The following is a 23,059-nucleotide window of genomic DNA, read 5'->3' as shown; positions in this document are numbered from 1 at the left end:
TAGAAAGCACTAATATAGATAACGTCATGTATATTTCTGCCATTGATGGCATTGATATAGACAACGTCATGTATATTTCTTCTGTAGAAAGCACTAATAAGGATAACGTCATGTATATTTCTGCCATTGATTGCATTGATATAGACAACGTCATGTATATTTCTTCTGTAGAAAGCACTAATAAGGATAACGTCATGTATATTTCTGCTATTAATGGCACTGATATAGATAACGTCATGTATATTTCTTCTGTAGAAAGCACTAATAAGGATAACGTCATGTATATTTCTGCTATTAATGGCACTGATATAGATAACGTCATGTATATTTCTTCTGTAGAAAGCACTAATAAGGATAACGTCATGTATATTTCTGCTATTAATGGCACTGATATAGATAACGTCATGTATATTTCTTCTGTAGAAAGCACTAATAAGGATAACGTCATGTATATTTCTGCTATTAATGGCACTGATATAGATAACGTCATGTATATTTCTTCTGTAGAAAGCACTAATAAGGATAACGTCATGTATATTTCTGCTATTAATGGCACTGATATAGATAACGTCATGTATATTTCTTCTGTAGAAAGCACTAATAAGGATAACGTCATGTATATTTCTGCTATTAATGGCACTGATATAGACAACGTCATGTATATTTCTTCTGTAGAAAGCACTAATAAGGATAACGTCATGTATATTTCTTCTGTAGAAAGCACTAATAAGGATAACGTCATGTATATTTCTGCTATTAATGGCACTGATATAGACAACGTCATGTAAATTTCTTCTGTAGAAAGAACCAATATGGATAACGTCATGTATATTTCTGCCATTGATGGCACTGATATAGACAACGTCATGCATATTTCTTCTGTAGAAAGCACTAATATAGATAACGTCATGTATATTTCTGCCATTGATGGCACTGATATAGACAACGTCATGTATATTTCTTCTGTAGAAAGCACTAATAAGGATAACGTCGTGTATATTTCTGCTATTAATGGCACTGATATAGACAACGTCATGTATATTTATTCTGTAGAAAGCACTAATAAGAATAACGTCATGTATATTTCTGCAATTAATGGCACTGATATAGACAACGTCATGTATATTTCTTCTGTAGAAAGCACTAATATGGATAACGTCATGTATATTTCTGCCATTGATGGCACTGATATAGACAACGTCATGTATATTTCTTCTGTAGAAAGCACTAATATAGATAACGTCATGTATATTCCTGCCATTGATGGCACTGATATAGACAACGTCATGTATATTTCTTCTGTAGAAAGCACTAATAAGGATAACGTCATGTATATTTCTGCTATTAATGGCACTGATATAGACAACGTCATGTATATTTCTTCTGTAGAAAGCACTAATAAGAATAACGTCATGTATATTTCTGCAATTAATGGCACTGATATAGACAACGTCATGTATATTTCTTCTGTAGAAAGCACTAATAAGGATAACGTCATGTATATTTCTGCCATTGATGGCATTGATATAGACAACGTCATGTATATTTCTTCTGTAGAAAGCACTAATATAGATAACGTCATGTATATTTCTGCCATTGATGGCATTGATATAGACAACGTCATGTATATTTCTTCTGTAGAAAGCACTAATAAGGATAACGTCATGTATATTTCTGCCATTGATTGCATTGATATAGACAACGTCATGTATATTTCTTCTGTAGAAAGCACTAATAAGGATAACGTCATGTATATTTCTGCTATTAATGGCACTGATATAGATATCGTCATGTATATTTCTTCTGTAGAAAGCACTAATAAGGATAACGTCATGTATATTTCTGCTATTAATGGCACAGATATAGATAACGTCATGTATATTTCTTCTGTAGAAAGCACTAATAAGGATAACGTCATGTATATTTCTGCTATTAATGGCACTGATATAGATAACGTCATGTATATTTCTTCTGTAGAAAGCACTAATAAGGATAACGTCATGTATATTTCTGCTATTAATGGCACTGATATAGATAACGTCATGTATATTTCTTCTGTAGAAAGCACTAATAAGGATAACGTCATGTATATTTCTGCTATTAATGGCACTGATATAGATAACGTCATGTATATTTCTTCTGTAGAAAGCACTAATAAGGATAACGTCATGTATATTTCTGCTATTAATGGCACTGATATAGATAACGTCATGTATATTTCTTCTGTAGAAAGCACTAATAAGGATAACGTCATGTATATTTCTGCTATTAATGGCACTGATATAGATAACGTCATGTATATTTCTTCTGTAGAAAGCACTAATAAGGATAACGTCATGTATATTTCTGCCATTGATGGCACTGATATAGACAACGTCATGTATATTTCTTCTGTAGAAAGAACCAATATAGATAACGTCATGTATATTTCTGCTATTAATGGCACTGATATAGACAACGTCATGTATATTTCTTCTGTAGAAAGCACTAATAAGGATAACGTCATGTATATTTCTTCTGTAGAAAGCACTAATAAGGATAACGTCATGTATATTTCTGCTATTAATGGCACTGATATAGACAACGTCATGTAAATTTCTTCTGTAGAAAGAACCAATATGGATAACGTCATGTATATTTCTGCCATTGATGGCACTGATATAGACAACGTCATGTATATTTCTTCTGTAGAAAGCACTAATATAGATAACGTCATGTATATTTCTGCCATTGATGGCACTGATATAGACAACGTCATGTATATTTCTTCTGTAGAAAGCACTAATAAGGATAACGTCATGTATATTTCTGCTATTAATGGCACTGATATAGACAACGTCATGTATATTTATTCTGTAGAAAGCACTAATAAGGATAACGTCATGTATATTTCTTCTGTAGAAAGCACTAATAAGGATAACGTCATGTATATTTCTGCTATTAATGGCACTGATATAGACAACGTCATGTAAATTTCTTCTGTAGAAAGAACCAATATGGATAACGTCATGTATATTTCTGCCATTGATGGCATTGATATAGACAACGTCATGTATATTTCTTCTGTAGAAAGAACCAATATGGATAACGTCATGTATATTTCTGCCATTGATGGCATTGATATAGACAACGTCATGTATATTTCTTCTGTAGAAAGAACCAATATAGATAACGTCATGTATATTTCTGCCATTGATGGCATTGATATAGACAACGTCATGTATATTTCTTCTGTAGAAAGAACCAATATAGATAACGTCATGTATATTTCTGCCATTGATGGCATTGATATAGACAACGTCATGTAAATTTTTTCTGTAGAAAGAACCAATATGGATAACGTCATGTATATTTCTGCCATTGATGGCACTGATATAGACAACGTCATGTATATTTCTTCTGTAGAAAGCACTAATATAGATAACGTCATGTATATTTCTGCTATTAATGGCACTGATATAGACAACGTCATGTATATTTCTTCTGTAGAAAGCACTAATAAGGATAACGTCATGTATATTTCTTCTGTAGAAAGCACTAATAAGGATAACGTCATGTATATTTCTGCTATTAATGGCACTGATATAGACAACGTCATGTAAATTTCTTCTGTAGAAAGAACCAATATGGATAACGTCATGTATATTTCTGCCATTGATGGCACTGATATAGACAACGTCATGTATATTTCTTCTGTAGAAAGCACTAATATAGATAACGTCATGTATATTTCTGCCATTGATGGCACTGATATAGACAACGTCATGTATATTTCTTCTGTAGAAAGCACTAATAAGGATAACGTCATGTATATTTCTGCTATTAATGGCACTGATATAGACAACGTCATGTATATTTATTCTGTAGAAAGCACTAATAAGGATAACGTCATGTATATTTCTGCTATTAATGGCACTGATATAGACAACGTCATGTATATTTCTTCTGTAGAAAGCACTAATAAGAATAACGTCATGTATATTTCTGCAATTAATGGCACTGATATAGACAACGTCATGTATATTTCTTCTGTAGAAAGCACTAATAAGGATAACGTCATGTATATTTCTGCCATTGATGGCATTGATATAGACAACGTCATGTATATTTCTTCTGTAGAAAGCACTAATATAGATAACGTCATGTATATTTCTGCCATTGATGGCATTGATATAGACAACGTCATGTATATTTCTTCTGTAGAAAGCACTAATAAGGATAACGTCATGTATATTCCTGCCATTGATTGCATTGATATAGACAACGTCATGTATATTTCTTCTGTAGAAAGCACTAATAAGGATAACGTCATGTATATTTCTGCTATTAATGGCACTGATATAGATAACGTCATGTATATTTCTTCTGTAGAAAGCACTAATAAGGATAACGTCATGTATATTTCTGCTATTAATGGCACTGATATAGATAACGTCATGTATATTTCTTCTGTAGAAAGCACTAATAAGGATAACGTCATGTATATTTCTGCTATTAATGGCACTGATATAGATAACGTCATGTATATTTCTTCTGTAGAAAGCACTAATAAGGATAACGTCATGTATATTTCTGCTATTAATGGCACTGATATAGATAACGTCATGTATATTTCTTCTGTAGAAAGCACTAATAAGGATAACGTCATGTATATTTCTGCTATTAATGGCACTGATATAGATAACGTCATGTATATTTCTTCTGTAGAAAGCACTAATAAGGATAACGTCATGTATATTTCTGCTATTAATGGCACTGATATAGACAACGTCATGTATATTTCTTCTGTAGAAAGCACTAATAAGGATAACGTCATGTATATTTCTTCTGTAGAAAGCACTAATAAGGATAACGTCATGTATATTTCTGCTATTAATGGCACTGATATAGATAACGTCATGTATATTTCTTCTGTAGAAAGCACTAATAAGGATAACGTCATGTATATTTCTGCTATTAATGGCACTGATATAGATAACGTCATGTATATTTCTTCTGTAGAAAGCACTAATAAGGATAACGTCATGTATATTTCTGCTATTAATGGCACTGATATAGATAACGTCATGTATATTTCTTCTGTAGAAAGCACTAATAAGGATAACGTCATGTATATTTCTGCCATTGATGGCACTGATATAGACAACGTCATGTATATTTCTTCTGTAGAAAGCACTAATAAGGATAACGTCATGTATATTTCTGCTATTAATGGCACTGATATAGATAACGTCATGTATATTTCTTCTGTAGAAAGCACTAATAAGAATAACGTCATGTATATTTCTGCTATTAATGGCACTGATATAGACAACGTCATGTATATTTCTTCTGTAGAAAGCACTAATAAGGATGACGTCATGTATATTTCTGCTATTAATGGCACTGATATAGACAACGTCATGTATATTTCTGCTGTAGGTGGCACTGATATAGACGACGTCATGTATATCTGTGCTATTGATAAAAGCACTGATATAGACAACGTCTTGTATATCTCAGCTGTGGATGTCACTGACACAGATGACGTCATCATTTTCATTTCATTCATTTTATAATATTTATACAGGTTAACCTGACCTGTCATGAAAGTCTCCGTTGTGGATGTCACATATAAGAGAAGTTTTAGTAAAAAATAAATCGTTTGGTGGTACAAAAATTTGAAATGGCTTTGAAAAAAGTAAAAATTTTGAAGCATACTAAAGTATTCCCTTTGATTCCCTTTGAGTATAAAGTGTCAAATGGGAAATGAGAAAAAATTTTATACATCCTAATCCCGTTTTGCTAGTTTAAGGTTCTGCTGTAAAAAGTGTTAGATAAATTTTGTTTGGCGGATCCAAGTAACGAATGGTAAAAAAAATCGGTGAATAGAAATTGTCGAGTATTCCCTTCCGTTGTGATAAAACTCTTTAATGAAATTACAAACTGCACGCGTTACCTTTTTGTCAATGATCAACTTTACTTTTGTATCCAAAAAACAGTTTTCATATACATATTCTTTCTGTTTCTTAAAATAAAATGTAAACAAATGACATATGGTGACGAGTGTAAACAAGCTTAGAGTTTTCGAATTATGTCCTGACACAAGTTGTTACTTGGTTAATTTTCATGCAAAAAGATAGCGAAGCACCTCATTCGGACTATCATCTTCAAGTTTAACAATCAAGTTTGAATATTGGCAGAACAAGCACCCACACATAGGCAAAAATCCTCGTTTTTGGGATGAAACCTTGTTGAAATTACAATTTACAGTAGCTCAGCCTCAGCTTGTTCTTAACTTTTTCTTAACGTCTGATAAACTTTGAGGCTCGTGAACTTATAAAATTGTTCTTTTAAAGAAAAAGTGTACTGCTTGACTTCATTTGATCTATTTACTAAAATTTTTACGTATATTTCTTTTATTAGTCTATTTTTGCATCAATTCAGTAGGTAACTTTCCGCCTTATTGCAATGTCTGCATTTTGGATGTGTAAATATGTCTTACTGAAAATACTTGAGACAAAGAAAGTGTATTTTTCTGTTCAGGAAGTGAAATTTTCTCAATCAATACAGCACCTTCTTGCTATTCACATCGATGTGCACACTTTCTTTATTCGATATCTATCCTCAAAGTTTTAGTATGACTCTTCTCCTCCCACATTTTTCCTAAAAATCAATAATCAGTGTTTTCTGAGAATCGTCGCATTTTCTATTTCGAGCCTTTGTTAAATTTCAGCCTGGGAGATGCATTTTGAGCCATTTTAGAAGGCTTGATATAAAAATTTTTTTTCGCGTCGGACCCAGCCATGGTCGGTCCTCCTATGTCACAAAATTCCCAGTTTCAATTTTTCGTGCCATCTCTGTCTACTCCATACGAGCAACGACTCATTTGGTAGATGGCTTCCTGAAGGGTATCTGCTTCCTAGATTTTCCATATTGTAGTTCCATATTTCTAACACACAACACGAACAAAGACAGATGATAGCAGCTTGCGTGCAAACTCCACGCCCTGCAAATCTAAATCTAACCTTACATCTATCTTGCAGCCAGTCTTCCTGAACACAACTTCTTGCCTCATTGGAGAGTCCTGCGTGATATGATTGTGCACAGATTTGGTTATCTTGCAGATCCTGGGCCAAAGCATCGCAATCCAGTCTGCAAAAGGAAATGATATATGAATCACATTTGCGTAAATCAAACATAGAAACGCCAATTTCATGAAGGCTGAAGGACGATAATTTTTTATTAAGTGAGAGCCATAGGTGAGGCTATATAGCTCAAGAAAAGCATGTCTCGCCGTTTTCTTTTGAACAGTTCAGTGTCACGATGATACAGTTAGCAACTAAATTTAGTACCATAATGAAAATGTAATAGTTTGATTGTTAAAACACAAAAAGTATTCTTAACAATCAAACTACTACATTTTCATTCTGGTACTAAATTTATTTGTTAACTGTATTATCGTTATTCTGGATGAAGTACAACACGCAACGTACATATTTAATTGGAGTTCAGTGTCACCGCATGCATCAATTTAGTGTGTATGAAGACGATGTCATTTCTATCTTCCAGATGAATTTTTGTCATTTTCAGAAGGAAGCTGGAGGTTGTTTTTAGAAGAAACGAGACTTAGGGCCTATTGCCCAGACAATTCCAGCTTTCTTTATACCTTAACACTTATTCTTCAAGCAACTGTATAGAAAACTTCATCAAACTCCATGTTTGAATATAAAGGCGCTTTGAAAGCAAGAAATTAATACTTCATGGATAATTCTCACCTTGACAAGCAATAAATAATGCCAGAGTTGTTCAAATACTGACTTTTAATCATTTTCACGATTTCTTCAAGAGTTTTTTTCGACTTCGGCCTCACAGAGTATTGCAAGTTTGGACGATTGAGACTTTGGCTAAAACTAAATAAAAATACAGGAAATGCAGAAATTCATTTGATGTTAATTAAGAGCAGAGACGTAGCATCTGTACATGATGCTAGATAGGTTTCTTTACTAAGATACAAAAATACAGAACATTGGCAACATAAGGGTGCAGTAGTGTCATCATATTTCTGAACAAGGATTCCTGGAAAAGGGAACGAAACTCACATTTCCGGGTTGCGTAAACGCAGTTGATTCAATACATCCTTTTGCACACGAGGCGTTGCCGTTGCGGTTAATGCCATGACTGGGACATTAGGGTAATGATCGCGTAACACATGCAGCTTTTTGTAGTCCTAAGGCGGGAAAATGGAAGACAATTATAAGAGCAGTACGAAGTCACCTAGAAAGTATAATTTGTTACAGTGAAGTAATGCTGTGTATAATCGTGTAGCGTAGTGTCGGATTGTGTTGCGCAAGGGAAATGCAGGTATTGTAGGGTCGTGCAATGTCGTATAGTATCGTGCAGTGTCGTGTTATGTTTTATAGTATCGTGCAATATCGTGCAGTGTCGTGTAGTTCCGTGTTGTATCATGTAGTGTCGTGAGGTGTGATGTCATTAAGTAACTTGTAGTGTCATGTAGCATAGAAAGTGTAACGTCATATGATGTCAAAAGATGTCGTGAGAGGTCGTGAGAGGTCGTGATGGGTCGTGAGAGGTCGTGATGGGTCGTGAGAGGTCGTGAGAGATCATGAGAGGTCGTGATAGGTTGTGAGAGGTCGTGATAGGTCGTAAGAGGTCGTGAGAGATCATGAGAGGTTGTGAGAGGTCGTGATAGGTTGTGAGAGGTCGTGATAGGTTGTGAGAGGTCTTGATAGGTTGTGAGAGGTCTTGATAGGTTGTGAGAGGTCGTGATAGGTTGTGAGAAGTTGTGAGAGGTCGTGAGAGATCATGAGAGGTTATGAGAGGTCGTGATAGGTTGTGAGAGGTCGTAATAGGTTGTGAGAGGTCGTGAGAGATCATGAGAGGTTGTGAGAGGTCGTGATAGGTTTTGAGAGGTCGTGATATGTTGTGAGAGGTCGTGATAGGTCGTGAGAGGTCGCGATAGGTCTTGAGAGGTTGCGATAGGTTGTGAGAGCTCGTGAGAGGTCGTGATGGGTCGTGAGAGGTCGTGATGGGTCGTGAGAGGTCGTGAGAGGTCGTGAGAGGTCGTGATGGATCGTGAGAGGTCGTGATGTGTCGTGAGAGGTCGTGAGAGATCATGAGAGGTTGTGAGAGGTCGTGATGGGTCGTGAGAGGTCGTGATGGGTCGTGAGAGGTCGTGATGGGTTGTGAGAGGTCGTGAGAGGTCGTGATGGGTCGTGAGAGGTCGTGATGGGTCGTGAGAGGTCGTGAGAGATCATGAGAGGTTGTGAGAGGTCGTGATGGGTTGTGAGAGGTCGTGATGGGTCGTGAGAGGTCGTGATAGGTCGTGATGTGTCGTGAGAGGTCGTGAGAGATCATGAGAGGTTGTGAGAGGTCGTGATGGGTCGTGAGAGGTCGTGATGGGTCGTGAGAGGTCGTGATGGGTTGTGAGAGGTCGTGAGAGGTCGTGATGGGTCGTGAGAGGTCGTGATGGGTCGTGAGAGGTCGTGAGAGATCATGAGAGGTTGTGAGAGGTCGTGATGGGTTGTGAGAGGTCGTGATGGGTCGTGAGAGGTCGTGATGGGTCGTGAGAGGTCGTAAGGTGACGTGATGTACAGCATTGTGTATTGCAACTAACGTGGGTTTCCAAGAAAAGGATATCGCTTACTGCTAATCGAGATTCACCAACTATGCTAAAGGTTGCTTCTATTAAGTAAGGATCTCTTCTTTAAAAAAAATTCTAAATAAACACCTTTCTAAAGTCGTGTCCCCATTGGCTGATGCAATGGGCTTCGTCTATGACAAATCTATCAAGCAGTTTCTTTTGATTCAAGCTTTGCAAAGCGGATGCCAATTTTTCACTGCTGCCCAGCTTTTCAGGTGTGACATAAAGTAGCTTGATTTCAGGCGATAAACGGCGAAGGTCGATGTAAGTTTGTGATTTCATCGCAGCCGTTTGGTCGCTTGACAGATGGGCAGCAGGAATCTGAAATTTCACAGGGAGAAACGCTATTAAGAATTTCGTCGATGATGGTAGAATATTCATGATGGCATCTTCTGAGTGTTCAAAATTTAAGCCAGTAAATAGATGTGGGTTAATAAAGTGAATTATACATTTCTTAATAGAAGATATGAAAAGAAGCAGGAAATAAAATGAAAATATCAACAGAAAAGAAAACACATCAGGTGTTCCTTGATGATCGTATTAATCGTGAATCACAAAATTAAACCTTAGAGTCGTCCCTCTCTATGAGTCTCTATCTTCAGTCAAATAAATTCATAGTTTAATTAACATTAAATCATTTGTAGTTTGTGAATAGCCAGGTATAGAAGTGTCGATTTGATTTTAATTATACTAGCATCACTAAAACATATCTAGATAAACGTGGACATACCTTTAAAGAAAGTAGTTTCTGAACTTGATCCAATATCAGGGAACGCAACGGCGAAACGACAATCGTAACACCAGGCGTAATGAGCGCCGTCAGCTGATAGCAAAGGCTTTTCCCTCCTCCTGTTGGCATGAGTATGAAACAATCTTTGTTTGCTAGTGCTGCCAGAATGGATTGTTCTTGGTTCGTCCGAAATTTCTCCAAGCCAAATACCTTGCTCATAGTTTCTTTCACATTTCCATAATTAGGGTAATCGAATGGTTTATATTTCTCTGAAAAACAATTGTAGTACATATAATAACGACAGCGGCAGCGCAAACGCTGACGTCACATTCAGCATTTGTTAAGGCCGATTTCCATTTGACATTTTTTGTGCGCGCGGGCGTAGCGCCCAATCTGAGCATGCGTAGCTAAGCGCTGCTGTCAAGAAGCGAGCGCACAAAAAGGTTGAGACCCTATCAACTTTCTGCCGATCACAGCGGAAGCAAAATCGAGACCACTTGATTTTAACTACGCATGCTCAGATTTGAGCGCTACGCCCGCGCGCACAAAAAATGTCGAATTGAAATCGGCCTTTAAGTGATCATAGTATCTGGCGCTGTAAGGATACTCTGCTCATGATGAAAATCTCTGTAAGAAGGGATCAACTGGGCCATTTATAAAGCTAGGCCATACATAAAGCTAGGCCATTTATAAAGCTAGGCCATTTATAAAGCTAGGCCATATATAAAGCTAGGCCCTTCTCTGGTGCTTTGGCTTTGTGGAAATTTAAATTGCCAGGTCAATGATTCTTTTGTTAACTTTTGTAAGATTTATCTTGATCACAAATCTTACTGGTGATGTTTTTCAAGAAGGGTATCTCAACATGGTGATACCCTAAAAAAACCTAAAAAGTCCAACCCAATACCAAGACATAAAAAATATAACGAGAAGACAAAGTATACTTGTATGGATAAAAACTTCATGACTGAAATAATGATGTTTGCATTGCATGCAAAAGTATATATCAAAATCCTATATTACAAAGCACTTCATTACAAAAAACACTCCATGTGTCGCTACTTACTTGTTTCATTGTGGTCGTCGTTTTCAAACGCCTGACTTGAGTTGATGTTTCTGAAAGCAATTGGAATGATGCATCTTTCAGTATTTCTCTTTTAGTATTTCAAATCTGGCAGTCTTTGTAAATTTATTTTAATTCGATATAAGAAACAAGAGCTAACAATATATACATAAATATACAATGTTAACTTATCAAAATCAAATATAGCTACCAATTAGTACATAAAAAGGAATTGCGGATACAAAATTAAAGATTACATTGCATTTTCTGGCAGAAACAGACAGGCACTGCATTTGCAATTGCTAATCTTTCGAAATACTTTATATGCATATCATTATATAAAGATCATTAGGCAGATTCATTGGTAAACATCTTGAGAGAAACTTTGGTATCAACTTTCATTATAATTGACAAGTAGGCCAAATCAAGGAATGAATTTACAGAGGAAAAGAACACTTCGGTCAATGAACGCTGTTATTTATGTGTGTCCTGTAAAATATTGCAACCCTTCACACAGGATAGTTGCCTTTCACAACTTTGCCAGTATAAAACATGATTATAAATACAGAAAAAACTATAAATAACATAATATTTTTCCTAACCCCATAACTGCTTTGCATTAATCTGTAGCTAGCAGTTTACTAGATAAAATTTTGCAAACATGTTTTAAATCATACGGCCATAACTGAATTAAAGAATCTGGTTGCACAGAAATAAGTCAAAAAGTTGATTGAGGAGAAGCTTTTGATTTGCAAAAAATTTTGTACAGATATGGAAAGATGGAAACAGTGGCGTAGTTTGCCTTCTTCTAGACTATGGGGCGAAGGAGCATAAGAATTAAAATTTATCAACGAAGACATGGATGTAGAGAAATCCGGGTCCAATTTCACCTATCGATCGACGGTCTTCCCGACAAACCATAGACATTTTGCATCAACGGAAAATTTACCAAACTCATTAAGAATCGGGGGATGCTGTCACACCCCCTTTATTCCCCCGCTAGCTACCCTCTGGATGGAAAGCTTTGTAACGATGGCATTTTGTCGCAGGTCTGTCCATTTATGATAATGAAAGGTAAAAAAAGGTCCGCCAGAACAAGGGGCTCGCAACTGTGCAAGTGTTATCGTTAAATAGAAGTCCATCCAGTGCTAGTTCTTTTTTGTAACATCGTACTAAGATTGGCAGAGCTTGAGGGGCATGGTTGTCCAACATTTCTTTCAATCGTTGTGTGTCATTCATTGTAAGCAACTGCGATTGCTGAAACAAACGAAACCAGCCCGAAAAAACAACAATGATGCGATGATTGAATTTTGACGCTCTTTAAAACGATCCAACATTTCACCTAATATTTCAACACAATAGTATTGTTGGATGTCGACAGCCAACATTTTTGACCACAATAGAACTTCATCCAACATCAAAAAAGACGATGCTGGATGACCCGAAATGGTAACCAAACGATCCACACTTCACCCAATATCATGTTGGGCGAAGTGTTCGATCGTTTGACCAGGGCTTTACGTTGCGAAATGCAAAATGGGACATACCGTAAATCCTTGAATAAGCCCCCAAGCTCGAATAGAACTCCCCTCGAATAAGCCTCTGCCTAAAAAGTCATTTTTGCAAATAAGTCATTTTTGCAAATAAGGGAAGCATGATTGCAGAATAATAACTTATTCCAAGAAAGCCTCCACAGGACAATAGCCTTTTTGAAATTTTACAATTTATTTCATTGAGAAATTATGTCGTTTTTATGTCGACCTTTGAGGAAAATACTAAACTTTGAAATAAGTCCCCCCTCGAGCAAGCCCCCCTCGAATAAGCCCCCACCCAAAAATTCTAATAAGTCCCTAGGGGCTTATTCGAGGATTTACGGTAGTGCCTCTAAACTATGCCAAAGCAGGAGACGCCCTTTTGCCTGAGTTTCGTTTATCTCTTTAATTAAGGGTGAAAAAATCAGAAATAGTTCTCTTTTGCAAGTTATTAAGCACATATTGCCTGATACAGCTGCTTGATGATCAATTTAGCCTGAAACTCGGAGATGCAACTTAGAATCTTTATGTTATGGACGGCGAAGCTCTGCCTTTAAGCCATTGATAACATTTTTTGTATCTTCAGAGTTTAATATTTGAGCAGTTGGCATTAACGACACAATAGCAACCTGTACATTCCCTTAGATAGTCAATTTAGGGAATCCCCCTGCTTCTAGTGGTTGTTTCTTGTCTCCTGTATTCTCCCTCATGTCAAAGAGTTTAAGCCCACTTCTGTTCAGCAGTTTCATTTGGTTTTGCAGTTTCTGCAGTTGGCATTAACGACACAATAGCACCCTTCACTCAGCATTATAGACATTCTAGGGAACCCCCTTGCTTCTAATGTCAGTTTAGGCTCGTGTCTTCTCGCTCATGTCAAAGAGTTTAGGCTCACTTCTGTTACTGCAATGGTTTTGCAGTTTGTGAGTTTCAATTTTATTTTCAATTAAATTAAGGAGGGTAATACTTCAGCTAATGCTGAATCACAAAGGGCCTTCCATTTGATTAATAATATTACTAGTATTTAACAATGAACAAAAACAAAACAAATTAATAATATGTATATATAGGTAGTTCAATAATTTACATCCCATGCTTGTACGGCAGTGGTGGATCCAAACGGGGTTACAAGGGATCTGAAACCCTGTCAAAGATTCCTAAGACAGATAACGACAGTTTTCCCTTTACTTCCGAATGAATCGCAACGAGTCCTAATGGCAAATGGGATCTTGCTCCACAGCCTTTGGTGCTCTCTTAATATGGAATTGAGAAAGAAGGGAACCGTTCTCTAAACATGGTATTGAGAAAGAAGGGGCCCCTATCGTAGCCATGGTACTCTTTTGTAACATATCATATTCCTCAGCGGTTTAAACGAGTTCCAATGACTTTGTGAATTGGTTTCAAAAACGGTTCTTCTGCTTGTGGCAAAAACAATCGAGGAGACGAGGACAATCAATTGCCATTGCTACGACAGGGTTCCTTTCTAAAAAGATACAATGATAGGGGTTTTTTCTCTAAACCATACATCTGTCCTGTTTCATAATGGCGACGTGAAGCTGCGAGTGAAGGCTACGATAGCATGACGACGAGAGCCTGTTTTCAGCACTCAAACGCGAAGAGACCAGCACCCAAAGTTCAATAATATTTAAGGATCGTATGGAAGAGTGCTATGGATTTTCAATGAACTCCCCAACACGCCAACTACGTGTTCATTTTCCTTGACTGGCCTAACTAGCCCGAGAAGACAAATCAAGGTTTCTTTGCTCGTAGATCAAACGAAAGTCAAAGTAAAAAAAAACCAGATATTTGTAAAGTGATGTTCAGGAGATGTTACAATAAGCAGGAATGAATTCTTGGTAGGAAACTCAGAGATGTCGACGAAATTTTCCATTTGACGTGCAAGGTTTAAAGAGTCTTTGTCAAGTTTTTGTCTAGATCCGCCACTATAATAAGATTCATATAAATAAATCCGACAAATATTCTGGCGCTAGTCCGTTAAGGTCCTTGCAAACCATAGTGCTAATTTCAGTATTGATCGAATCCTGAAGTGGCTTGAGTCCAAGAGTATTAAACAGTGGCCTAGCATCAGCATCAAAGTGGCTATTTGTAATTATTCTTGGTGCTCGATTTTGAAGTTTTTGCAAATGGTTTTTCGGTTGCACAACAGTTTCCCAAAACTGAGCAACAGTATCTAAAATGGGGCTCAACAATACCAGTATACCAATCTTTAGGCTGTCCTGTCTTAGAAACTTTCTGGCATACTTTGAAAGCAGATTGCTCAAATGATTTTTGTTGATAGAGCTTTGATGTGACCTTTCCAGTTAAGGTTGTTGTGCAGTTGGCATTAACGTCACAATAGCACCCTGCACTGAGCATTTCTTCAGACAAACATGCCAGGGAATCTTCTGCTTTTAATGCATGTTAGGCTCTTGTTTTCCTCCTCATGCCAAAGAGTTTAGGCTTATATTTTACCATTCCTATAGCTCATTTTTGTTACCGCGGTGGCTCTGCAGTTTCTACAATGGCTGTTACGACACAAATACACTCTCGAGTGTAGGTGGATGAAGCTTTTCTTTAAAGGCAGAGCTTTGTAGAGTACTAGATTCGCGGATTTTCTTTGAATGCTCCTTTGCGAACGAATATCGATAGACGAGGTTTGGGCTCCAATCGTGGTATTGACACTGAGGGCCTGTTCAAACAAAATCAGATTCATTTTGTATCGGATAACTTTTCATATGAATCTAATAAGTACGCTCCGAATGGTTTTTTGCGGCGATAAACCAATACGCGTTGAATAAGGTGTGAAAGCGTATCGGACCACTTTTTGACTCATGTAATTTTATCAATGGTATACGCTCTTATCCGTAACCTCCTTTTGAGTGCTAAAATTTGCACAACGACTTGCTCATACTTTGTTCTTGCAAACAAACGCTCGTTCCACGACTTGTTGAATATACCATCTAGCAAAGACGTTAAAACTGGATCCGGTGTACAGCCGTTAAGTTCAATTAGGATTTGGTATTTGCATTTGCGTTTGCCCCGCTTTTAATGGTGATTTTTAGGATACGAGAAGCCGTGCTAATCGAGCAATGGCCTTGTCATTCGTCCCCGTGTTAGCCTATAGTCTGATTCTCCGAGTTTCACGCTTAATGCGTTCGCCAGGTTACAAAGGAAAAGCAATATCTTCTTCTGATTCTTCTAATGGATGCAAATTTGGTGGTTTGATGCATTTAAAGACTTTTGTGCATTGTCTAGCTTTTCTTTCTTCTGTTGAATAAATATCAGAGATTGTTAACGCGATTTCTCTCTCTTCTAACAACGGTGTGAACAACAAACCTTGCTGAAACAATAAAACCCCACTTTCACACCTCTAATCAACAGTTGTCATACACCCTAAGCACTGTCTACCATGTTTTGACCATCCATTTTCGTTTCAGAGAGCAGAAACTGTCTTTTCTTACTTATAACCATACATTTGGTTTTCTTGTAGGTTACTGTTCGATATGTCTACTTCCACTTCTTTTGTCTGTGTCTGCAATTTCTGAGCTTTTCTTATACTTTTGATGTTCTTTCCTAAACCATTCATCATCAATCGCTGTCTCTGGTTGCAGCAGAATACGCACTAACACGTGGTAGCTGCTTCCGCAGTTCTCTATCTTTAACAAGGCCACATCAAAAGAATGGACCGTGGTGTCAGCAAGATCTGTCTGGAAGGCATGACTAATGGAAAGAGAAACAGAGGACGACCATATAAAAGATGGAGAGATAACATCAAAGCATGGACAGAACTCGACACAATTTCCCTGAACATCCTAAACCATAACGTTATTCTAATTTGTTCATTTCTCTTCTAACAATTTTATTTTGCATATTAAACAGGTCAGCGAACAATATACTCACCCTTACCTAGCATCTTTCGAAGTTTTTACCAAGACTGATGAATCTGGCTTTTAATTTTGATCTTGCACGTGGTCAGTAATGGTGTTGCTTGACTGCTGTATTATGTCCCTTAATTTCTTTCAAATGGTGCTTCCTGGTGCTAGTGTTTACGTCATTGCAATGTATGCAATATTTTGATTGCATTGTATTCCATGTCGTCGGATAACGTCGGATAACGTCGGACACAGTCTTTGCGACTTTTTGCAAGTATCTGACGTTTATGTGCGCGGTGCTTCATCGCCTTTGCTATCAACTTGTAGCTTTTTTCAATTCTATGCTATAGGACACATAACTCGATAGGTCGACTGAGGTGGCCTCAGGCTTTTTCGATTTCAATGATAAGTTTAAGCCCTTAAATTGTCATTCGATTCTAGAGGACCATTAGGTTCGAAATTATAATACTAGGTTACAGCTTGTGGTTTCATAGCACTCATATTTCCTTTTACGAGTTCAGCGTAACAGGAGTCGCATTTCGCCTAATGGAAAAGTGTTTTTTTCTTTCTCAAGCCTTCAACCCTTATAGTGTTTATTTATGTGAATATCTGCGTTCTTTTGCACAGACATACTGGACATATTTTCCGACATCATTAAAGCTTTCCATGCCTCTAGGCTTCTTTTTGCTGTTCGACATTTTGAAGCTTATTGGGAGGCTTGGTGCATCGGGTAATAGTGGGGAAGGGGGCTTGCTCATACAATCACAATTCTTGTTCATGCCTTGCTCATACAATCACAATAGGGGTTTTCTCGTAGCATCCGTCATCTTTACTTTACAGGGTTACCACAGGCTGAGCAACTTATGCAGATACACCAGCGATCGAAATCGCACTCCATGATGGGATAACCTATTAGTATCCGTTTATATGGATCAAAAACTTCAACTCAAATTGCTGCGGTAGCAAATTGAACTCCTCTGCTTTCAGCTTCTCGCAAGGTGATGACTCCATTTCGCCATCGTCTTTCGCGTTATAATTATTTTCAGCAATAGAAACAATAGGGATTGTTCAATGGAAAAAAGTATTCTGGTAAATTTGGCACGAGTCCCAGTAAGAACAAAAATTGCTACGGCCCTGTTTTGGCTGCATTACATTGGGTATGGCATCATCATAGACCAATGGTATGCAAAGCTTTGATGGCCCCTTGGTACAGAAATCTATTTGCATCACTGAGGGCAGATTGCATCGCATTAATAAGTTTCCCAAAAACTTTTCAGACAATCATTACAACCCTTTTCACTGTCTAGACCTTTTTTAGAGAGCCCAACATTTGAATAAACATTGACAGAGAATTCTTAATTAACGACGTCATATGAGTTTTCCATCGAATTTTTACGTTTTGGACCAAATAGCCTAAAATAGCACGATAAAATACCTCTTAGGCCTGGTTTAAACGTCGCGTTCTCATGTGCCGAACCTAACTCGAGAATTAGGTACATGAAGGGCGCGACGTTTGAATCAATTTGGCACGGCAGATTGAGTTAGGAGCGGCAGACTACTTTGGATCGGCAGAGCTTGCCGAGCTGCACGACTCCAGCACGGCACGGTTTCTAGCGTCGAACTTGTCATGTACCAAACACAATGCATAATAATATTTAATTCATTTTCCTTCCCAGAATTCATTTAATTCTTGGAGGGCGCATGCGTTTCAAACAAATATTTGAGATTGCGCGCCTTAACCAAGATACTTGATGTAACAATCCTGAAACCCATTTGGCGCGACATGATTAAGTTCGACGTTTGAAACGGGAGTCGCGCTAAACATGCTCAAGTGTCGCTCCAAACAGAGTTAGGTTCGGCACATGAGAAGTGCGAAGTTTGAGCCAGGCCTTCTTGTGCAAGATCGTTAAGATACTTTACAAATTCGCTAAACTATGGCCAAAGGAGCATAGACGGTTTCTTAATGTAATCACTGTAACTTGGTATTGGTTCTAAAATCTATGAACCTCCAGAACAACGGTAATCCATAAACGAACTTCGGTTTTTTCACTAGATTGAACTTTGGAAATTTGCAATCTGGTTGGGCAAATATTCTTCAGATAAAAGAATTGTTCTGTTGATTTTGCAAAAATAATGTGACTCTCCCTTTTTTCATAAACTTGATCAGATCTTTTGGTTGCCTTTTCATAAACTTGATCAGATCTTTTAGAAACGTTTTGCCTGTTGAATTTCTAGAATTGACCTTTTCTCCTCAAATGGGGACTTCCCTTTTCTAATGAATGGAACCATATCTTTATGAAATCTTGTGGTTTGGAAATCCAATATCCAGTCAATGAAGAGCGTAATTTGAGAACAAATTCGTAATTTGAGAACAAGATCGTAATTTGAGAACAAGAGCATAATTTGAGAACAAGAGCGTAATTTGAGAACAAGACTGCACTATTTCTGCTCCTTGAATTGAATTTGACTTGCAATAAAGATTCTCATCTTCATGAAAATAAATATTCTAGACCTAGTGGTCAATTTTTGAGGTAATGCTTTCAGCCTGATACCAGCGTACTCTTTTTAATCTGCTGTAGTGATTCCATTCATTCTAATTTTTCCTCACCTATCGCCATCCATTTTTACTTTGTTTATTTTACCTACAGTAATTTCTTCACATCACTACCTCATCACTACACGCTACGAGCATATCACTATGTCAACATTTCCTCTCTTTTGTTTAGGCCATCATCAACCCTACACATCTACCTAAATCTCAAGTCCTAAACTATTCACACTTAGCCTAGCCCTTCCTATCCTTTGTTTTCCTTACATCATTCGTGTTAATTTTAGATATTCATTTCTGTATATAAGCATGTTAATTTTTATGTAAGTCAGTCAGTTCATAGTTCAGCTCAGTTCACATCAGAGTTACACAGGCAACACACTGTCTCTCTCACTGGCTCCGTGTTCTCTGCACGTAAAATAAGACACGCTGGGTTGGAAATGACACGTTAGTCAAGGATGGATTTATTTAGTGTTTACATTGATCGTAGTTCCGATAAACACTAAAATGGTGACCACGACGTGACCGACATGGTTAAAAACAACATCCTTCGACGTTATTTTCAACCCAACTCAACACAACCGAATTTGTCAGCTATATTCACTCACTCAACTGGATTGTCACACACATTCGAGCTCAGCTAGACAACACAGCACTCGGACACAAGTGTCTCTATTCGCCTCACATCCTCGGCAGCTCCACGGCACTCTCCGGTGCTCGGCAGTGTCTCACGCTCTTCGCAGGTTCTTGGTTACCCTACTCATAAAACCTTGGCATCCACGCACTCGACTCACTGCAGTGCCCTCGCATCCCGGTTCCTGGTCATCCGACTCACGAAACCTTGGCAAAACAACTCTACCGGTTCTTGGTCACCCGACTCACAAAACCTTGGCAATTCACTCATCGCAGGTTTCTGGTAAACCTATTCACAAAACCTTGCTCAACATCGGACTACGTCGCAAATTCAAGTCAATTTTCATCGCTGCTTGCAGACCCTCGCAAGGTACACGAAAGCAAGTCAACGAACAAATAGACATTCGAACATTTAAGTAATTTTTATACGTATATTTCTATCTTCTTAATTATTCGCAGCTAACCACATACTAACACTTATCGAATCCTTCGCTATCGCTTGCATTCTAGGGGGGGAGCTATGTAGTGATTCCATTCATTCTAATTTTTCCTCACCTATCGCCATCCATTTTTACTTTGTTTATTTTACCTACAGTAATTTCTTCACATCACTACCTCATCACTACACGCTACGAGCATATCACTATGTCAACATTTCCTCTCTTTTGTTTAGGCCATCATCAACCCTACACATCTACCTAAATCTCAAGTCCTAAACTATTCACACTTAGCCTAGCCCTTCCTATCCTTTGTTTTCCTTACATCATTCGTGTTAATTTTAGATATTCATTTCTGTATATAAGCATGTTAATTTTTATGTAAGTCAGTCAGTTCATAGTTCAGCTCAGTTCACATCAGAGTTACACAGGCAACACACTGTCTCTCTCACTGGCTCCGTGTTCTCTGCACGTAAAATAAGACACGCTGGGTTGGAAATGACACGTTAGTCAAGGATGGATTTATTTAGTGTTTACATTGATCGTAGTTCCGATAAACACTAAACTGCTATAAAACAGAGACTGCATCAATTAAAGCGTCTGCACAAGCGACGTGATCGTGGTAAACAAGATCTTGATCGCTCGAATTAAGTATCTTTTCATAGTACAAAATATACTACTCTTACTGCTGTATACATTGCCTCTTAGGCTGGCAATGTTTGTCTCGTGTCTTCTCTGCCTTTAAGGGCTCTTTTAAGTTGAGTGCTCCAGGCGAACGCATAACACTACGTTCTGAACCACTCCAAACAAGCAAGTTCAGACACTGTCTATGAATGAAAAACAAGTCAAACTACTATGACGGTGTTATCCTGCAAAAGAGATTCTTAAAGTGAATGCTGCTTGAGTTTTTTCAGTGAATAGTCTATGAACTGTTTGTTACCTTTGTGCGATCATTTGCAATGGTCGCACACCTCCAAGCTCCGTAGAAATGTCACGTTCACTTGCTCTTCTCTTCATATTTGTTTTCTGAAAGCGGCCACGGTCGATTTGACTGATGTAACTATTGGTTTGACTGATCACCACTTATTTCTATGGAAAATATCGCCAGTATCCTCCTGCCTTCGAGGAGTGTAGAGGAATTTTGATTTGTGAGACAGCGGCACGAGGAGAAAAGATCATAAACATAATTAGCATAAATTATCGTATTAGGTTCCAGTCCTATCATACAGAGTAGAATGAGAAATATTTGGGAAAGGAAAGTTGCGAAAGTTTAGAACCACTCTTTATCGCTACAGTAGTTTCAGTTTTTTGAAATAAATAAATTCAACATATTGGGTTTTGTAAAACAGTGACTTTATGTTTGGGATCCTGCAAAAACATTTCTGACCTGCAACCCCAGATAAAAAAGTAGAAGGTAGTCCCGGTCCCCCTCACTGAGTTTGCGCACCATACAGTAAAAAAGAGTTTACCCTCCTCCTTATGCCGTTTTCTCTTCAAAAGCTCTTTTTGCTTATCAGAAACAATCTTATCATACAAGGTTAGGTTAAGACAGGAATGTTAACAGATAACATTTTGTTTGCTCTTGTTTGAGGCTGCTTTTTCAAATTATCATATCCCGAGACTGCTCGCTCACAATATGATTTTTCTTCTGGTGTGCATTGATGGTTAAGCAGGCCCTTGACATGCATCTGATGTATTTTGCTTTACTTGACATGACGTCATCATATTGAGTAGTAACAGCTACTGGATCAAAGTGAGGGGCAAAATAGGCATGAATATCCCTGATGTATTTCTTATTGGCAGTAAACCTGATAAACTTTCCAGAAACTTCATGCATATCATTCAGCGGCGGTTTTAGGAACTACGGGGCCCTGGGCCAAAAAGTTCTGCGAAACCCTTGTTCTTGACAAATTTTCCTTTTTATCTTAAGCGCGGGGACCTTTCCGGCCAGGGGTACCATCCTAAAATGTTAGGAAGAATCTCTGTTGTGTGTATGAAATCATCCAAACTTTTTAATTGTATAAAAATACTGGCAAGAAGTTGCTCATTCACGAGGAATACATAGCATAATGAAGGTTGCCAACACATAATTTGTCCAACTAAACACGAATCTGAGCAAGGGGGACTGAGTCACTGCTTTCGGCTACCATAAACGCGGGGCCTGGGGTCGTGGCCCCGTAGAACCTCCTTAAACCACCACTGATATCATTGTAAATTTAAAGCCTACTAGGGGATTTTCCAGGGATTCAACAACTTCGATTCAAATTGCTGCAAAATTTCTTTATTCGGTAGCAAATTAAATTTACCTGCTTTCACCTTCTTGCAAGATGATGATTCCATTATTTGCCATCGTCTTTCCTGTTATAATTCCTTTCAGACCATTCTACGTATTGTCCAACAAGTGACCTTTCACTGATAGTAGGATGCTTGTTACTGAATTGCTCGCCAATGGGTCTGGTATCAGCAATTGTTATGCTATCAACCTGCATCAGAAACACACATGACATCATTCATTAAGCAAGGACGCTGCAAATCACCATTTTGGGAAACATCTTTCAAATTTTTTTTTACCTGCTCTTGATTGGACTGTGAACAGTATAGCATCAA

General features: G+C 37.7%; 1 protein-coding gene across 1 annotated transcript in view; it reads right to left on the bottom strand.

The window, feature by feature from the left end:
* LOC135687184 (recQ-like DNA helicase BLM) overlaps nt 1-22,576 on the bottom strand; it is a 30,154-nt gene extending 7,578 nt beyond the window's left edge. Inside the window, exons 1-7 of the mRNA XM_065203685.2 lie at nt 21,393-22,576; nt 11,437-11,486; nt 10,374-10,642; nt 9,731-9,964; nt 8,082-8,209; nt 7,758-7,892; nt 7,008-7,134 (exon numbers count right to left, since the gene is read on the bottom strand). Of these exons, the coding sequence (XP_065059757.2) occupies nt 7,008-7,134; nt 7,758-7,892; nt 8,082-8,209; nt 9,731-9,964; nt 10,374-10,642; nt 11,437-11,486; nt 21,393-21,469 (1,020 nt within the window). The 5' untranslated portion in view covers nt 21,470-22,576. The remainder of the gene's footprint in view (nt 1-7,007; nt 7,135-7,757; nt 7,893-8,081; nt 8,210-9,730; nt 9,965-10,373; nt 10,643-11,436; nt 11,487-21,392) is intronic.
* Nucleotides 22,577-23,059: the final 483 nt, after the last annotated feature.

Source organism: Rhopilema esculentum, chromosome 20 (genome assembly GCF_057945365.1).
Source record: "Rhopilema esculentum isolate cy_ngs chromosome 20, ASM5794536v1, whole genome shotgun sequence".
NCBI lineage: Eukaryota > Metazoa > Cnidaria > Scyphozoa > Rhizostomeae > Rhizostomatidae > Rhopilema > Rhopilema esculentum.
The sequence above is the reverse complement of the archived record's forward strand: the minus strand, read 5'-3'. Positions and strand labels throughout refer to the sequence as shown.